The sequence below is a fragment of the Cajanus cajan genome, chromosome 5, assembly GCF_000230855.2.
Source record: "Cajanus cajan strain Asha chromosome 5, NIPB_CcT2T_4, whole genome shotgun sequence".
Taxonomy (NCBI): domain Eukaryota; kingdom Viridiplantae; phylum Streptophyta; class Magnoliopsida; order Fabales; family Fabaceae; genus Cajanus; species Cajanus cajan.
The window spans coordinates 72,217,885-72,237,586 of record NC_138521.1 but is presented as its reverse complement, the minus strand read 5'-3'; the positions used below and the strand labels follow the sequence as shown (position 1 = coordinate 72,237,586).

Here is a 19,702-nt window from a genome sequence, read left to right as displayed (position 1 = left end):
TTGAAAAAAAAGTAGGTGCCGTTCACTAGAATGATAACTCAAACACGTCCTAATAAATAATACATCCAACAACCATAAACCATATCATACATCCAAATCTAGAGGAAGATGTTGAACACTTCTGTCTGTACAAAATCAGATTCCCAAACTCCCATTCCCCAGCGGAAATTTATTTCAGGATACTACCTCACCAAATGTTTTGTATATACAGTGAAAAATGAACAAGATGCCATTGATAAATAATTTGTCTTCAACTATTTCCTAATAAAGAATTGTCAGCGCTCTTTCGCCTCCCTGCAGCAATTTTATAAAACTGTCACGGTTGGTCTTAAAAGAGGACTGCACAGACTTGATAGTTATAACTTACAAGCCAACACTACAGAAAGTTGAGTTACAGAACCTTTTAGAGGAGTTTGCGCTTCTGCTTTTCCTGTTATCATCTGACTTTGTTGATGAAGCCTCCTTCTCCCTAGCAGCTGCTTCTCTTTTCATTTTCTTCCACTCTACTTCCATGGCCTTTGTCAGTGCATTGACTTTCTTTATAAGCATCTGAAAAAACAAAATCATCTTAATTTACTTTAATGTGATTATGTGAGAAGGGATGGCGAATAGTTGTTACTGTTACCTTAATTTCTTCATCTTTAGCTTGTAAACTACTGTCTTTAATTTCACAAGACTTCCTCAAATTGATGACCTCTTTTTGGAGCTTATCATATAGAAAACCTGAGACCACATCATCCCTGCCTGAACTGTTTGTTTTCTTGCTTTCGGGGTCTTCATCCATAATAACTGTGGTTTTAATTTCGGCTGCTTCGCCTTCTTCATTGCACCTGTTTAAAGTTATGTCTGTGTTTACCTGCATCTCATTTTCCTTTTCACCATTATCAGCAACTTTACTTCTTGATGCCCATATCCCTTTCTTCAACATATTTTCTGCAGAATTGTATTTTTTGATAGGGCTCCCCAGTTTTAAATTCCCAGCTGCAATATCTATATTGTTTTTAATATTTGGTTGCTGGAGCAAAGAGCTTCCAACCGTAGATGCCCTTGGTTGTGATGTGGATCTCTTTCTCAGTCCACCACTGGTTGTTAGGAAACCTAGTATGTTAGACTTTTCTGCTTTTGGAGATGCATATGACACATTAGAAGTGGTTGGGTAACGTGAGAAATGCTTTAAGCCTTCCTCTAGTGTTTTAAGCCTTAGCTTCAGTTTATCCTGGAGTAAACACCAGATAACATTAGTAATACGTGAAAAATTGATTTAGATGCTTACATGGAGTACAAACAAGTTGGATAATACCTTTAATTGTGACTCTGCTTTAGCAGTTCTCTCCGATATAGTTAGCTTGTCTTTCAATCGTTGAATCTCTGCCTACATATGCAAGGACATCCTTGATGATAGAAATTTCTTGCTCAATGTTTTAGAAGTTTTAGATATAAAATATGCTTGAATTGTCTTTGTCAATTTTTCTTACTATAGTTAGAACAAGAGTATCAACTTCTCTTGATTGGATTCCTAAAACGGGATAAGTATCGGTTTACACTTCACACCCTCTAAAACTGAAATTTTCTCTTTGAATATATGGTTATTGTAGTTATCTGGAGCAAAACTACATATTATATAACTAACAGAAATAGTAGTATTTTGGGCGTGAAAACAGGACCAGATGATCTCCAAAGATTTTTGAGGGAAGATATACCTGCATAATCCTTCTTTCTTCCAGCCATTGCCTGACAGGCATGACCTTATCATTTTCGTCCTTCCACTCATTAGCCACAACATTTGCAATTCTGTTGGCTGAAACTTTTACCCTTGCTAGCTCCCTCTCTAATGTCCTCTTCTCTTCCTGAAAAAAATATGCAAAACCAGGTAACAAGATAGATCAATCAACAAGTCATTATAACTAACAATAGGTTCAGAATGCCAATAACTTTTAAGATATGCCTACTTGCAATTCAGAAATCTGTCGTTGATAATCACGAACAGCATTAGCAGTAGCTCCACTAGCTAAGATGACTTCCTCAAGTTCTTGAATGGTTTGGCTAAGCTTTTCAACTTCCAAAATCTTTTGGCGGTGTTTTTTCTCTAAGATTTTGTTCTCCTCCTGCTTTGGTAGTTGTAAATTTGATGAGTCACTTACACTTCACTAAAGAAACCAAAGATGAAAGCGCAAACATAGAAAGTCATGCCTGGCCGATCTCAATTTGTCTCTTCAAGTCAAAGTTCTGATTTCGAACCTCCTCAACTACTTGAGCCCTCTCTAATGCGCTTTGCAAAATCCTCTCTGCTTCTAGCAACGCTGCCTCTTTGGACTTTGTGAGTCGTTCCAATGTTTTCTTATCTTCTTGAAGTGCTGTGATCTATGATGCCAAATTGGAATGCTACTTGTTAGTATTGTCAGTAAGCAAAATTCATTAATATTTTGTTCTTTCGTTGTAAATACATCCTTGTTGGGAATTGCACCATTTGTACCTCACTCCTATACATTTTTATCTCAGCTTCAAGGGGAGCAATGACACTCTCAGTTGGAGCAAAATCTTCATCCTTTTGATTTGCATGTACCCTTCTAAGTGTTGCTTCGGCAGCATATTGTGCAGCCAATGCTTCTTTCTTTTCATCAGTCAGTTTCTTGATTTCTAGATTCTACATATGAATAGATTTTGAAAAACATGCATTTTAGAGTATTGTTGGACATGTTCCCAACTTCCAAGAAATACTAGTACCAGATCAGTGCACCTTTTGTTGAAGATGATTCTCTGTAACTCTAAGTCTTTCGTCCATTTTACTGACTCCATTTCTCAACTTGAAGTGAAGAAGGAGAATTACAACAAACATTAGCATTGACTAGGGAAATTTTATATACTGTCATTTAATGCAACTAAATACTTCTTCCGTTTTTATTTATAAAATCTAACTTAGAATAATTGTTTGTGTGTTTGTTTTTTTGTTTTTTTGTTTTTTTATATAAGACTCAATTTATAATGTTTGATATATTAATTATTTTAGACAAAAAAAACCAATTAAAACATGTTCACTTAATTTGTTGGAATACATTAATTATAAACCCTTTTAAAGACATGCATTCTAATTAGTTAAAAGAATAAACAATATTATGAGAGAGAAGTAATATATAACATGCACCTTAATTGGGTACAAGTGAGGTGAATATTAATTAAGAGAGAAAAGTAGTACAAGGGTAATTGTGGAAAAAAATTATAAAAATAAGACAATTTATTGTTATCAATTATATTGGTTGTTTTTCTTAATTTTGGTGATTAGGTATTTGAATCTTATACTCCATTTAAGAACAGAGGGAATATATAATTGCATAGTTTTCTGTGGTGACATGCATGCCATAATGGTTCTAAGGCACCAAGCTTCTTGTGATATTATGCCATGTGCATTATTTTAGAAAATCAGTTCTCCGTCTTGAATTCCAAGATAAAGTTCTAGGTGGGTGGTCTGTATCATAGGGAGAGTTTCTATAACTGCTTTCAAAAGAAGTACCTCTTCTATGGCCTTATCCTTCAGAGCTTCAGTTGTCCTTAAGGCTTTGATTTCACCCTGACAAGTCGCTAGTTCCTTGACTTTTTCTGCATCGATGATCAAATTTAGTTATTACAAGGTCTATAGATGAACCACTGATGTGAAGATACTAGAACTCAACGCTCTCAAACTGTATTCAACTTATTCATTTTGGTGTGCAGAAAGAACACTATGGTTTCTTGAGAACAAGGTATTATACACAATCTATGAAAAGAAAATATATCAATATAACAAACAGACAATAGGAATCAAACAATGATACGACCTGATCGAAACTAACCAAAACCTGGAACCACTTGCTAGCCAAATAGCACAATTCATTCAAGAGGATCCCACAAAATTTCAATTTCTATAAAACCAAGTAAGAACATCAATGCCATTGGTGTAGTGTTTAACACCTGTTCAACACTCTGGAAAGAAAGAAGGGAACTAAAAGCCAAGGGAGTAGAGTAATGGTGAAACAGAAACAGATTGAAGAAGAAAATAGAATAATAAGTAATAACCTTTGAGTTGGTTTTGCAAACGATCAATCTCCAACACCACAGGGTCTGGTTGGACAATTGGAAACTCTTCTCCATACTGCCCTTCACAGCTCCCCATTTCTCCTTTTTGGCGCTGAGAAATTTCACACCGATAGATTACCTAACAGATGGGAGGATTTAGTGGCTTATATCCACACAATGCTTTGGTTTGGTTCCTTTTTAGGTGCTACTAAATGACAAAGTAGGCTGAGTCCAAAAACATCAACAACAAATGGAGGCTCTCATGAAAACATATATAATAATTAGAGAGATGTTCAGAGGCAGAAAATGAGAGATTGTATTCGTTTCGTATAAGGCATTGACCGCAAAGAGAGGTATGAAAAGACCTTCCCCTTTGGTGAAGCAAACTACACAAATGAAATGCACAACAGTAACAAGCCGGCCAAGCCGGCTACTCCTCAAATTCTACCTTTATACTGGACTATATAACGTGTCACTTTGCCCTGTTATTTTTCCTTTTATATCTTTAAATTCTAGTCTTTGCTGTTACGATTGTAAAGTAACGGCCTTTATTCTTTATCAGATCCTGTTAGGTATGATATAAGGGAAATGGATAAAGGATATTCCGTGCCGTTGAACCCTTAGAGGAAACTAAACAAATGTCTTAAACAACTGACTTCATTGGTCAATTTAACCCCTAACCAAACCACCCTTGAACTGTATCCCACCAGAGGTAAAACAAATAAGCATAATTAATTTTACTTGATTTAAGTATTTAACAAATAAGGTTAATCATATAAGTTACTTTTGGTTTCTGAAAACAATAATAACAATAATTTTGCCCCACCTAATACTTCTTTTCATTGCGCCGGGGAACAATAAAGTTCAGGAACAATCATATTGCATGGTAACTTAATATTGCATTACTGCATTATTGGTTGGTGACAGTTTGTAAAACTTTCTTTCAATTTGCTGATTCCATTTGTTTCAACGTTAATTAGTGTTGAGATATACATGATCCTTACTTACCTACCAATCAGGGTTTAGGATAAATGTAAAGTGGGCATAATTACAAGGCTGATTGATTGAGGATAGATATCATTTAACTCTTGAAAGGGTAAGATTATTATTTACGTTCTTGATTTGATGCGAATTTCTTTTAGCAAACTCACTATTTCATTCATTTTTTTTATGACAAAGAAACTGGACTATTCACCAAATTTAACTCTTTGAAGTGGTCATAATCTATCTGTGTCGATAGGAATATATCACCTTGTACTATTGAATTGCTTAACTATAAAAAAATGTTTTGTAATCATTTCTCTTTTACTTGGTGGAAGTCACTCGGATAAGACTGCGACTATAACAAACAAAATGAGGTGCACTCATGATCACGATCAAATTTGAAAACGAAAAAGTAAAGTGACTTCGAAGAACAAATAAATTTGGATAAATTGTCAGAAAACTTGTGATCTTAGCTTAAAAGTATAATATACATATTAAATGTTCATTGTTCACAGTTCCAGCTGTCTGTGTACACAAGGCCAAAGCCAAATGGCAATCCTTGTTGGTACGACTACGTAGGCCTAGTTTTATTTTGATACACGACAAAAGGAAGGGTTTACCAACAACACAAACGTATGAGGAGGCAATGTACAAAGCCATCAAAAGAGTTTTCTGATGAAGTATGATTAAACTTGATGATTTCATAATAGAATTTTGCTATTACTAACCGCTGTTTGATAGTGATGTTATGAAAGTGGGATCAAGCTAAGCTAGCTTCAGGTGGTCCTCTTTGTGGTGTATATTTTATGTTGGTTTGAGTTGGTAGATTTCTAAAAGTATGATGTTCCAAACTAACCCTAAAAATAAAAACAAAAAATTAAATTTATATGTAAGTATTTTATACATGGTGGTGGCGACGTGGCGTAGGCTTGGGTCCTCTACGTGTAGGTCAACTGGAAGGTTGAAATGCACGCGTATATAGATAGGATTTATAGAATATGTTATGGCCTAATTGCTTAGACTAATTATTCTCAAATACAACAAACAGGTTTTGTTTTTTGTTTTTATTTTACTAAATAATTTATATATGTGTGTTTATTTTTCTATATATGTTCCATGCGACTAAAAATAGTTTAGGATTAGAGACAAAAACCCTTTAAATATTTAATAATTTGACGTTTCACCCAATTTGCTTACAATCTTTCTTCATTGTCTTTTAAAATGCGTGTCTAACAGCAATTGACTAACCAAGTAGCGAACGCATAATTTTATGAATGAAGACAATAATTTTACATAATACAGAAAAGGGTAAAGATTTACATACTGTATAATGCAATATGAAGGATTTAATAGGATTGATTCAGGATGATAAATAACAGAAGCTTCTAGAGTTCTATGTTTTATGTCCTTATCCATTAATTATTATGCCAAGATATCTTGAACAACCCTACGGTGGTTATAGGGATTCGAGAAGTAAGTACTTCACATTTTCCTTGTATACATTATTATTACCTAAAATGTCATACTGGTCCAACTAAATGACTTGAGTCCGCCTTATATCATAGAAGTGTAGAACTAGCATAAAATTTTACTCAATAATATAAAAATTAAATAAAAATGATCAAAATCTTATGTTTTTGCAAAGTGAAGTTAAGCGTGGGGGAAATCAGAGGACTATTTTCCAATTATTAAATCTTATTGCATTCCCAATTTAAAATTTGTTTTACTCAATAAAATTTCTTGCACAAGCCATTGGGCTCCATTGTTGATTTAACAGATCAAACCAGCAGTGAGAGTCCAAGTTGAGCCCATTACTATTTTTTAAGCAACAATAATTGCATATGGAATTGCCCATTCAGCGTGATGTAATGGATAACGATACTGAATCCAAGGTTCCTCAAACGGACTCAAATGAGAAACTGTTTGATGGACTTTAAAAAAAAATTCAGTCCAAAAATTCAATGTCCCGCAATAGCCTCAAATTATGTGTGTTTGAAACTAAATGCTGAATGTAGATCATTATTCTCTCTTCATATCCAATAAAAATTACAATGAGCAACTTCTCCATCATTGATGTGATTTTTACTTAAATATAAATTATAGATGTGCATCCAAACATGTGGGTTAAAACTTGCTTTTTGAAGAAGGTAAAGATTTTATTTTATTTTTATTGACTTTAGCTTGTTTTGTCATCTCTTTCATGACATTGAAATTTACCTCTTATCTCAAAGTGAGTTACAAGTGTCATCTCCAAATGGGATTGAATGTAACCCCTTACCTCAAAGTGAGCGGTTTACATGTTCTGAATAATAAGTCATCAACCTAGTGGTTACTTTGTTGAAGTTCAATTAATTTATTAAAAAAATATGTCATTTTAAACAACTATATTGCTGCTTATCTTGAAAGGATTCCTGTGTTGAGCAAATTAACTATTGTTTGCACTTCCATTTACGGAAATTCTGCAATGACAAGTGCTACTTCAAATTCAGCTTTTCAGGACATCAAACTGATGTTAAAATCGGAAACCAGACTCCCAAAACTCAGTTCGATATGCTTTTAAATTTTTTTGGGTTCCAAAAAAATTGTGGAAATCTCATTCATTAAATAATTCTTTTATCAGTTTTCTTTCATTAAATAATGATGTCAAGGCTAGAGACCTAGAGTAGGCCACGTGGGAGGAGACAGTGTCCAAGTGTGGTTTAAAGAAGCCTTAAATCCAAAGCAAGAATAAGTTTAGCCCACAGGACTCTAAAATTTCAAATGTTGATTGATTAATTCATGTTTCCTTGTCTTGTTCATACTCATCACGGCATCACCATAAAGAAGAATAAGAATCTGTGCGTTTCCTGTGCACTTGGTCTTCGTTCCATATTTCCAATCGAAACTCGGCATTTCCAATTACAAAATGAACACTACAATCGGTCTTAATTTCGAGGATGTTGACAAAGTATCTATACCAAAAACTTTTTGTTTCCACAATTACTGACATGCCCCTCATCATAAGTCTAAGAAATTTTATATAGGTTAAAGCATCTCATTATTGAATATTGTGCTAAAATGTAAAGAACTATAGTGCCAAAAATATTTACCATGACCACTTATTTTATTTGTGAGAGGAAAATTTAAGAAACATTTTTGCTTTTAGAAGAATAAGTGGCAGATGGGACAAGCAAGGTCTCGGAATCATTGTGACCATCATTTCCAATAGAGAATCTCTTCAGAGTATAAAAATCAAACTCGTTAATGGGTTGGAGATACAACCATACATTTATTCTCTCTCTCTCTCCCTTTGGATTTATTGCATTCATTCAAGGGGCCATGGATGTACCAAAAATGGTTGTGCAGTATAGATACCAAATCACCATAGCAATAGCATTTTCACTAGCCTTTTCCTTGCTATTATATGCAGCACCACGATTTATGACAATTCTGGCGTATTTTTGGCCTTTGTTTGCTTCCACTACCGTGTTCTTGGTTGCAATAATAGCTTTTGGAGGGGTTTCGAAATTCTCAGCTGAAGGTAATGGACATGGTGAGAATGCTGGTGAAGGGCTCTTGGATTATGTAACAGGCATGCCAGAACACACTGAGGAGGCTCGAAACTTCTAAGTGCGTGAAGGGTATTCAAATTTAGAGCTTTGTTTTCATAAGGTAGAATGCTTTTATGTCCAAAACAATGATCAATGGTATCCAGATTCCTGCCCAAATGGCAATTGTATATCAATCCTGTACAATGAATCAGCAGTATGTATGAATAAAAAAGTATAAACTTCTGGAAATGATTGCTGTCTTTATTTCGTAAGTCATGTCTCAAATAGTTATTCTCAACTAACATTAACTTTCTTGTTATTATTAGCATTGGAAGTTGGGAAATGATAGATTTTCTGGAGAACTTCCCTTACTTTGAAACAGTTTTTTTTTTTTTTTTTTTTTTTTTTTTTTTTTTTTTTATATATATATATATTTAAATTTTTGGCTTAATTACGTTTTTATCCCTAATTGTGCAATTTTAATCCTCAAAATTTTAATTGGATAATTTTAGTCCTTAAAAGATTGTAATTGTGCGATTTTGGTCTTTCAATCTTTAATTGAATAATTTTAGTCTCTTAAATATCATAATTATGCAATTTTAGTCTCTCCCATTAAAAATTTAATAATTTTAATATATATATACAATATTTTAAAATTATACAATTATTTATCTATTTAAGTTAACGCATATTATAATTTTCTTCAATACATCAAATTATATATATTTATTATTAATAAATAAATAAAATTTATATATTATTATTTTTATAATATTACTGATAAATTAATATTAATAATATTATTAATATATTCATAGATAAACTAATAGTTTGATAAATATAATTTATTATATATTAATATATTTTTACAAAAATATAAGTATATTAATTAGAAATATACATATCTTTTGTTATATATTTATATTTTTGTAAAATTATATTAATATATACTAAGTCATATTTATCAAATTATTATTTATCTATAAATATACTAAAAATATTTTTAATATTAATTTATCAATAATATTAAAATACTAATAATATATATATTTTATTTATTTAGTAATAATAAATATATATCATTTGATATATTAACAAAAATTATAATATATGTTAACTTGAATAGACAAATAATTGTATAATTTTAAAACATTGTATATATATATTAAAATTATTAAATTTTTAATGAGAGAGACTAAAATCGCACAATTATGATATTTGAGGGATTAAAATTATTTAATTAAAAATTAAAAGACTAAAATCACACAATTGCAATCTTTTAAGAACTAAAATTACTCAATTAAAACTTTGAGGATCAAAATTGCACGATTACAATACTTAAGGGATAAAAACGCAATTAAGCCTAAATTTTTATTCTATTTAAAGTGTAAGAAAAAATATACTGTATTTTTTTTAAATGTGGCACTCCTGTCGTTAGCTTTTCCTATATTTGTAATTAGGTCATTAATTTATCCATTTAAAACTCAAAATCGATTTATTATTACAATTGAGTATAAAAAAAACAAGTTATTGCTGAAAAAGGAAAAAAAAAGTCATCTAAATTAATTTTAAAATTTATGAAGAGGAAAATTGAATGAATCTCCTTAAACACACGTTGAGATAAAAGGGCAAAGTATGTAATTTCGTATTTGAATGAATCTCCCTAAACACACACAAATCTCCCTAAAAACACACACACACACAAATCTCCCTAAAAGTATGTAATTTCGTATTTGAATGAATCTCCACACACACATCAAAGGAGTCTGGTCACACGGATTCACTTATGGTCATCTTATTGGGAAAAACCCAAGTCCCACATCGACTAAAGATTAGGCAATTAAATAGTATATAAGTGGAGAGCAACCCTCACCTTACAAGCCGGTTTTGTAGGGTTGAGTTAGGCTTCAATCCACTATTCTAACATGGTATCAGAGCCATTTAGATCCACTTTAAAAATGGGCCACCCACTATTCATTGATACATGCACCATGGGCATGAGGGGGTGTATTTCAAGTCCCGTCAATTAGAAAAGGGCCACCTACCATTCATTGCTACATGCACCATGGACATGAGGGGGTGTATTCAAGTCCTGCCAATCCTAGATCATTAAAAAGGGCCACTTACCATTTATCCACGTACCAAGCCCAATAGTGCTGGACGTGAGGGGGTGTATTGGGAAAAACCCAAGTCCCACATCGACTAGAGATTAGGCAATTAAATAGTATATAAGTGGAGAGCAACCCTCACCTTACAAGCCGGTTTTGTAGGGTTGAGTTAGGCTTCAATCCACTATTCTAACACATCTTGTATTCAATCTCACAAGTGAAACATAATTGTGAAATATCTTGTTTGGAATTGGATATAAGATCTTGTCGCTTAATCATTATGCTTTTTTGGAAACCCATTCACCCTCTAATTTTATAAACCACTTTCTGTTTAAACTGAGTCAGAAAAGTTTAATATAAACAATTAAATCTCCACAATCCACTTTACTCTTTAGTTCGTTTTGTAGGGTTGAGTTAGGCTTCAATCCACTATTCTAACACATCTTGTATTCAATCTCACAAGTGAAACATAATTGTGAAATATCTTGTTTGGAATTGGATATAAGATCTTGTCGCTTAATCATTATGCTTCTTTGGAAACCCATTCACCCTCTAATTTTATAAACCACTTTCTGTTTAAACTGAGTCAGAAAAGTTTAATATAAACAATTAAATCTCCACAATCCACTTTACTCTTTAGTTCGTTTTGTTAATATACTTAATTAGGTTGAAGAAACATTAGCTAGGATGGTGATCACATGCATGTGCATCAACTCTGTGATGAATGATCACTCAATTAAAGATAAGAGAATGTGATTAAAAGTTTAAAACAATATTATTTTTCACCAAGCACTCTTCATATATGCTTGTTGCTTACGTAGAGTACAGGTCCTACAAGAATACTTTGAAACGCCTCAAGTAAGTGTATAAAAGATGATACCAATGACAAAGGTTAAATGTAGATCGAAATTCATGATCTGAGATCAGCTTCTGTCAGGGTTCCTGATTGATCAAAATCTAGTTTTCTAAAATGATCCATCACAACTAAAATATCTTCTTGTCTGATCTTTCCCATTTCCTTCAACTTGTACAAAGCGAACTCTGTAGGACTGGGAAAATGAAAAATGTTGAATGTTAGCATTCAATGACTTAATTCAGCTACATATTGGATCAATCTATCAATGCTAGAAAATGGATGTTACAAATATTTCATTGCAAATTATGGAGAGAAGTTTCCATTTAAGGTTACAACTAATTTTTTTTCATTTACCAATACAATAGTACTTGTTCCACCTTACCTGACAACATGGTCTCCATCAAGATCAGCTGCCTCAAGATCAATGAGTGAAAATTTTCGTGAAAGAACTTTTTTTGCGAGTGATTTTTGTCTTTTTTCAGTATAAAGTTCAGCAAGATAAGCAAAAGATTGAGCTAAGCAAATGGTGCTGCTCAATATCCAGAACACAGCAAAGAAACGACCAATAGTAGTTGAGAAGCTCTTATCTCCATACCCTAAAGTAGTGACTGTGGAACAAACACAATAGAGGGCATCAACAAAATCTAGATTTTCAACAAAATAGAGAAAAATAATTCCTACAATCATAAGCACCAAAAAGATGGATGCTGTCAGCATGAATTTGTATTTAACTCTGTTAGATTCAACCTCTTTGGTAAGCTCTTCAACATTTTCACCCTTCCTTAAGGTTCTAACTAAGAATATTTCCTGTTTTTCAACAATGTAATCTGCTGCCTTGCTGAGAATTATGCCAACAAGAGCCATGCCACTGAAGACATAAATGCATGCAAGAAGTTTTGCCAAATTGCTATCTGGCACAAGATCTCCATATCCAACAGTTGTCATTGTCACAACACAGAAGTAAATGGCATCAAGAAATCCATTGGTTTTTATGCCATTTATATGATTGCTTGCGAGAAGGAAGCAAAGGGTTCCTCCACCTAAGTATGCAGCTAGCCATAAGCACACTGGCTTGAAATTAAATTCTGCTTGTGGTAATGCATCTGTGTGTTGAGGGTGTGAAGGGTTTTGGACACCATTTTCTTCTTTCTCTGAAGAATTGCCACGTTGAGGCCTTCCCCTTTGGAGGTCATTTTTCTCATTCAGAAGAGAATTATCTCTTGATTCTGAAAGTAATGATTGTCGACTCTCATCAATACTACCCATCAGCTTTCTTAAAAACCTTCATATGTTAGCATGCCACCTGATAATGTTAAAGTTGTGAGGAACTTAATTTGCTCTTGCCATGTTACTGATCTAAAGTTTGATGTCTGAATTCTTGGCAAACGTCATAGAATAAGAGAAATACAATGAATTGTAAAACTGTCTTGCGCAATAATAATCACCAACAAAATCATTATATAACCCGCAGGTTATATAAATCATTCTAAAGTCTGAACTGAGGATAATCAATACATTGTATATTCACGTCATTTAAATGTTAATTCTTTTTTTGAGCACATGTGATCTCTAAGGAATGTAGCATTCAATTTTTGAAAGATGCACAGCTAGTTTAATGACAACAGACACAAAATACGAGTATAGTAGATTACTTTTAGCTACCTGAGAGTTTTTAGTAGATCAACTTGTTCAGAAAAGGAATTGGTGATCAAACTTCTGGAATTCTATTAGATTAACCAAAAGGAGAATTCTAATGTTCTCTTCACCCTTTGAGAAAGGTTAGAATTCATAACAAAAAGCCAATAATGTCTCTCGTACTTCCAAATGGACGTTTTCCTGTTTTACACTTTTCCATCCTTTAAACCGAAGTTGATGTGGCTTTTCTGATCCACTTACATGTCAAGTGCCCCTGAAGTAGTCAAAATTATTATATTAGGAAAAGGAACTGTAAAGTCCTAATTTTAAGAGTATTCGGTAGTTTTTCATCTATCAACAAGTATTTAATACTTTTTTTATTCATTCAACAATTGTGACAAGAAAAATACTGATCTACAAAGTGAATAATGGCCATTAATTTTGAAAATTATTATTTAACTGCATGTCTTGGTCTCTTGGAGGGTTCAACTGGATTTCGAATGGCTGGATAAGCAGACTGGCCCAACATAGCAAAAAGGCTGAAAACTCAAGGTTTAGGTTTTAGCTGGGCTTGGGCATTTAAATACCGTGACTTTCTTCCTCGTTGTTTTCCTCAATGAGATCATGCCCAATGGAAATTGGAAAATAGTGGTATAGGTGTTATGCACAGGGGGTTACCACATATATACACATGTCTTCATGTTGGTGAGATATTATTCGCTTTGGGCCCAAGCCCTCAAGAATTTACTTATGGACATTACTCAAAAGGCCTCTCGACCAATGAAGACAACTATGTGTATATAAACTCATGTCCATCCTTTTATTTGAACGATGTGAGACTTTCCTTGTATCTCAACAATCCTTCCCTTAAACAAAGGATCACGGTTTACCCTTTTCCCTGCAGCGGAAACTACGAGTATTATCCGATGGTGGCCCATAGAGCTCACTCACGCTATGAGTGCACTGTTGCTTTATCATGACCTCCCTCGTGACAGCAAGACACGCTTCCTAACCCTCCATGTTACTAGGAAGCCTCTCTTCCACATGGATCCACCGTTAGGAAGACTTTCGACACAAAAGATTTCAAACTTGGATCCACCTACCAGCCATCATACTCGTCGAGCCGGTCACTTGATCAGACCATCAGCTCTGATACCACTTGTTGAGCAGGGGTTACTAAAAAACCGTGAGGGCTTGGGCCCAAAGCAAACAATATCTCACCAATGTGGGGAGACATGTGTATATGTGTGATAATCCTCTCGGTGCACAACAATAGTAATGATGTTGCAAACAAAAATAAATAAGTTAGAGCTTAATTCTTTTGAGAATGTGGTTAATTCCTTACTATGCTCTTCATTATAAATAACACGTGTCATTTTCAAGTTATTTTAAATTAAATTATTTTGAAATAATAATGCATACTTTTTAAATATAAACAACTTTTAATTTAATATATATTTTAAAATTTCATATGAATTAATTATGAAAATTTACTTATAATTTTTAAAAATTCTCCAAAATATATATATTTTAATATTTTAATTAAATATTAGAAAAATATGCAAATCACGAAATAAATATTTGTTAATTTTTTTTTTAAAATGAAGAAAGATGTTACTTAGAAGTTTGCACTTAACTAGTTAACTACTTGTTGGTTTCAAGTGGCATTATTTGAGGGGTAATTGTGCTTGTGTACTTACCTTCTTACGATCGTGATACTGTACCGATTATGTATGATTTGAGGGGTAAATAAATTATATATGATTGGTTTCCTTTTCCATGTTGCAAGGCATCAAGCTAGGGTTCCTGACCCTTCTAGGATATTAATTGTGAACACCGACTAAAAGTTTAGGTGATACTTTTACATAATTAATTCAAATTTTAATCCTCACTTAGAGGAGGGTCCCTCTTGTCCATGGCATTTAGTCATTAAATATTTGGTAAGAAATTGTTACTTCATAGCCACGATTGAGCACTCAGTATCTGTAACTGTTCAACACATTAGAAGTAACACAATGTTCCCATCATAGGCGTTCTAATTGTCAATTACAGTATATAGTATCCACTAGTTTTATATTTGATATTTTTGTTGCACCACGTTCATAATGTTATGAGATAAATTATATGGGGATAGTTATGGTACCAATCACTGAGGTTTTGGATGCATAGAAATGGAACCACGTGGAAACTTTGTGTCCGGGGTATTTGGGGGGCAATTCTACGGTTTATTTATTAATACAAAAATCATCATAAAGTATTGGAAATTCTGCCTACATTTTCAATCTGATATATTTTTACAGTGAACCACAGTACTAAGTAGGAAGAGCATGAGCCACATGAAAGTAGTAAGTAAGCTTTTCAGTTTTCACTAATCAAACATCGTAAGTAGTAAGTACGTGGAGAAACTTGAAAACTCTATCCACTGTTTTCTACCGTTAGTGATGGCAACACTTTGCTAGTGACTGAGAAAGGCACACAATAATTAGATCATTCGCACTGTCATTGCTTGGGGGTGAAAATAAGTTATGTGGTCTCATAAACGATTTATTTGGTAGAGCAATTTTCTTGAAACATTAGGTGCAGATAAAATTGATCGTAAATAATAAATGGATAATCTTTATAAATACATATGAGTACAAATATTTTTCTTATGTTTATAAATTTATAAGAGTAGATATGATAGTATTTATATGTGTGAGTACCAACTAAATAAAATTATTTAAATACATAAAATAATTAACAAATATTCATAAGTATTTATATGTATCCATAAAATTCATATCTATCCACTTAATATCTATATAGATATAAAACGGATATGTAATGAATTTTTATCAGATGAAATGGGAATGAATATTCTATTACCTGCTCTCACATGATTTCATTCCCAATCCTAATTAGGTGTATATATAAATACATTTTAATTTATATAAAAAAATTTCTTATAAGTCCACATATCGAAAAGTTTATTCAAATAAAATTTTAGTAAAAATCATAATTTTTTTTAGACTTACCGTACGTCAACGTATTTAAAATGTAAGTAACATTATTTGTATTAGAAATCCTGAAATGATATATTTTTAACTCGATTAAAGGTCAAGTTTTGGTTTACATCCGTCAACATATTTATTTTAAAAATAAATCTATTAACTTATTTGAAAATCTTATTATACCAACTATTATTTTTTCGGTTAATGGTTGAGATTATTTGTTTTACCAAATAACATCCTACATTTGTTGGTCTAAAAGAACAACAAAGACAACATTTTTATTTTTAGGAAGGCGACAGTTAATTTTAACCTTTTAAGAATTTACATAATTAAATACCTTATATAATTAGAATAATTGGATTTCTGAACCATTATAATCGACTTAGTAACAGAAAATTAGAGTAAAATAAATATGTTTTTAAATTTAGATTTAATGTTGTTATTATAATGTGAATGATAAAAAAAAAGTGGAGCTCTGCATGTGTTTTCTCTTGATTTTATAATGTTTGGATAATTTTAATAGTACACCCACTAAAAGATTTGTGTGTGCGAACTTTGTATATTCTTGTTCTCTCTAGAATTTTCCACTTACATATATTGTTGGCTTAATTTGCTTATCATGTCTCTTCATCTGTTTACGAATGGAATATATATATACCCTCTAGAATCTAGTGTTTTACTTTCTCTATGCTCCAATATCTATCTCCCTGTAACCATATATATTGAATGACATTGATCTTCAATTCACATTTTCAAGGCGGCCAATAAAAAATGAAATGAAAAAAGTATTTAATATAATGCTAGAAGGCAAGAAGAGAATGGAATACATAAAAATAAATAAATTAAAATTATAGTGACTACACTAGCCGATAACGGCATGATTAACAGGTTGAAAAAGAAACAAGGTATAGAATCAAACATAAGGTTTTGTGCCTTTGTCATTTTAAAAACAAGACTAAAGCACTTAACTATTAATTCCTCGATCATTTTTTATTACATAACAGATGCATGTATTACACTGCAATTGCTTGTCTTTGAGCTTCAATCCTTATCTCCTCCTTCATTTTCCTTATGAATTCTTCAAACTTTCTGTTCAGCTCATCTGCATTTTCTACTTCTTCGTTTGTTTCCGTTCTTGTATCTGCAACTAATTCTTCATCTTGTGTCAACATAACTCCAGCATATCCACTCCCTCCTTCTTCTGCGATAGAATCTTCACTTATCACTTTTCCTTCGGTTTCTATAAACAATGTGCCACGTTCAGGTTGATGAGAATATTCTTCTCCCCTTTTCCCTTGCTCAATTTCTTCTTCTTCAACCATATGAGGAGCATCGGTCTCTCCAACTGCCTCTTCAGAAACTTGTGCCTTTGTATTGGTGGAAGCGTGTTGAAACTCAATGTTGAAAGGTGACATGGCTAGAAGAGCAAGGATGACATTACAGATGAGAAACATGTATTTTCTTTCAAGAGTGCGTGTAAGCATGGAGAAGAGGCACGTGGAGATGTACGCATTGAAAGACCGAGGGTGTATGGAAAAGCCAGAAGAGAGCCATAGAAAGAAAGAAAATACAGAAACTGATAAAACCATATGCAGAGTTCTTCTCAAAAACTTGTTGAATTTCTTCTTGATATCACCCTCGTATTTTTTATCCATCCTAGAGTGTTATTCTGTGAAAGCCTAAGTTAATGAGAATTTGAGACTAAAAAGATCGTTGGCCTTTGAATAGAGTCACGAGTTATCTTAGCTTGTGTAGATTATAGAATTTGGTTGGGTTGAGTGAACAAACAATTAACTTCTATTTATAAGAAGCATGGAATTCAGGTGCTGCTAAAAATTTACCAAAATGGCCTAGTTTTTATTACGATACGGATAAGCACTAAGGGTATGCATGACATGAACAAAAGTGGAATTTTCCAAACAAAGAATTATGGGTAGGAAAGCAAACAACCAAACCAAATTGAAAGTGCGTCCCAACTTAGCTTATCTCTGACAGAGGGAATCCAACATACTGACATTTAAAACATTTAATTAAAAAAGAAGTTGTGTGAAGTTTCTAGCTGTGACCAGTCTCCGCAACAAGTACATGTACATGCATGCAAATTTAATGCTTACCGACAATTTATTCAGCACATTTACTAAAACTAGTTCTGGATTATGTAAACTTTATAACACTAAAACCCAAAAAAATACTTTTTAAACGTGATAAAGTTTATTTACACACACCTAAGCCAATTATTTTATCTTTGTTCTCCCTAAGATTTTCATATCGCTGTAATAATTAAGAGTATATATAACTTCAAACTAGTTGTTATATATATAAAAGAAAAACTAGTATATTGTATCATTCATTTAATTGAGTGTTTGTATTAGGAATTTCGCTTTTCCTTTTATTGTTCTAATTTAGTTACCATCTATTAATATCCATCTTGCATACACTTATCATAACTAATATTTGGACATGTCATGTTCATCTACACATATTTATTTACTATTAGAATAATTCTTTTGAACCTAGAATAATTTATTATACACATTATCCAATAATTAATTTTTTTATTAAATTATATACAAAATGTAAACTATGAAAGAGCTATCTTATTCTGTAAGTTAGTTCAAGTTGGCTTGATTCATGTTAATTTTAATTAAATCTAGAGTGACTCATAAATAAGATAATTTATGACCCAAAAAGAGAAAGAAAGAAAAACTCATATTTATTAAAATAAAAAATAAAAAAATCGGAATATGTCTAGCTAAATGTTAAAAACAGGAAAGTTTGTTAAGTTAGTAAATAAAATTTCAACCCCGATCGATACGCAAGATGGGATTTGATTAACGAACGACCACGTACTAGACAAAATTAATAATTGAAATAATTTGCATGATTCATGATAGACAGATAGATATAGCTAATATATTTGGCAAATAGTTTCTGGATATATCGAAAGAAATAATATTCTGTACAAAAAAAAATTCTGTGTACATAAAATTTGAAAATATATGTGGACATTAATTATATATTGACCATAAATCACAAAATTTTGTGAACAAGAAAGCTCATGCCCTTTAAAAAGTTTGACACCTTTTATGAGCTTCAAAAAATTTGACATAATAATATTGGCAAATGTATTATAGTGTAATTCTTTTTATTTTGTCAAACATAAAAAAGATTCCAAAATTTTGTTATAAGTGACTAATAAGTACTGTCCCATTTTCCATTTTTGACGCTTATGAAAATGTGCATCCATCTCATGATTGAAGCAATTAATGTATGATAGTTTTTATATCGAAGTCTTTAAATATAAAAAGAATTAATTACCTATATATTGTTGGTGTAAAAATTTTTTACAGTGACAACAATTATATCTCTTAATTGTGTCATGTCACTATAAACACATTTACTTTTAACAGTGAAATGATATAATTAAGAAATATAATTGATTATCAGTGTAAATAAACTTTACACTGACAATGTATAGGTGATTAACTCATATAAAAATTAATTCTCACAAATTTTATCAGTCAAATAAAATGATGTAGATATCATGTG

At 32.2% G+C, this 19,702-nt stretch overlaps 2 protein-coding genes across 2 annotated transcripts; both read right to left on the bottom strand.

Moving 5' to 3' along the window:
* On the bottom strand, positions 1–4,185 carry LOC109811344 (microtubule-associated protein 70-5). Its single transcript, XM_020375058.3, has 11 exons — positions 4,051–4,185; positions 3,509–3,594; positions 2,738–2,803; positions 2,474–2,644; positions 2,191–2,361; positions 1,950–2,105; positions 1,701–1,847; positions 1,301–1,372; positions 626–1,216; positions 401–549; positions 1–294 (listed from the first exon to the last, which is right to left on the bottom strand). Exons 1-11 carry the CDS (start codon positions 4,145–4,147, stop codon positions 276–278), a joined length of 1,725 nt encoding a protein of 574 aa, XP_020230647.1. The 5' UTR covers positions 4,148–4,185; the 3' UTR covers positions 1–275.
* A 7,223-nt stretch (positions 4,186–11,408) lies between these two features.
* Positions 11,409–13,368, bottom strand: LOC109811389 (two-pore potassium channel 1). Its single transcript, XM_029273986.2, has 3 exons — positions 13,191–13,368; positions 11,911–12,831; positions 11,409–11,721 (listed from the first exon to the last, which is right to left on the bottom strand). The coding sequence occupies exons 2-3, from the start codon at positions 12,792–12,794 to the stop codon at positions 11,583–11,585; spliced, it is 1,023 nt and encodes a 340-aa protein (XP_029129819.1). The 5' UTR covers positions 12,795–12,831; positions 13,191–13,368; the 3' UTR covers positions 11,409–11,582.
* Between the last annotated feature and the right edge of the window lie 6,334 nt (positions 13,369–19,702).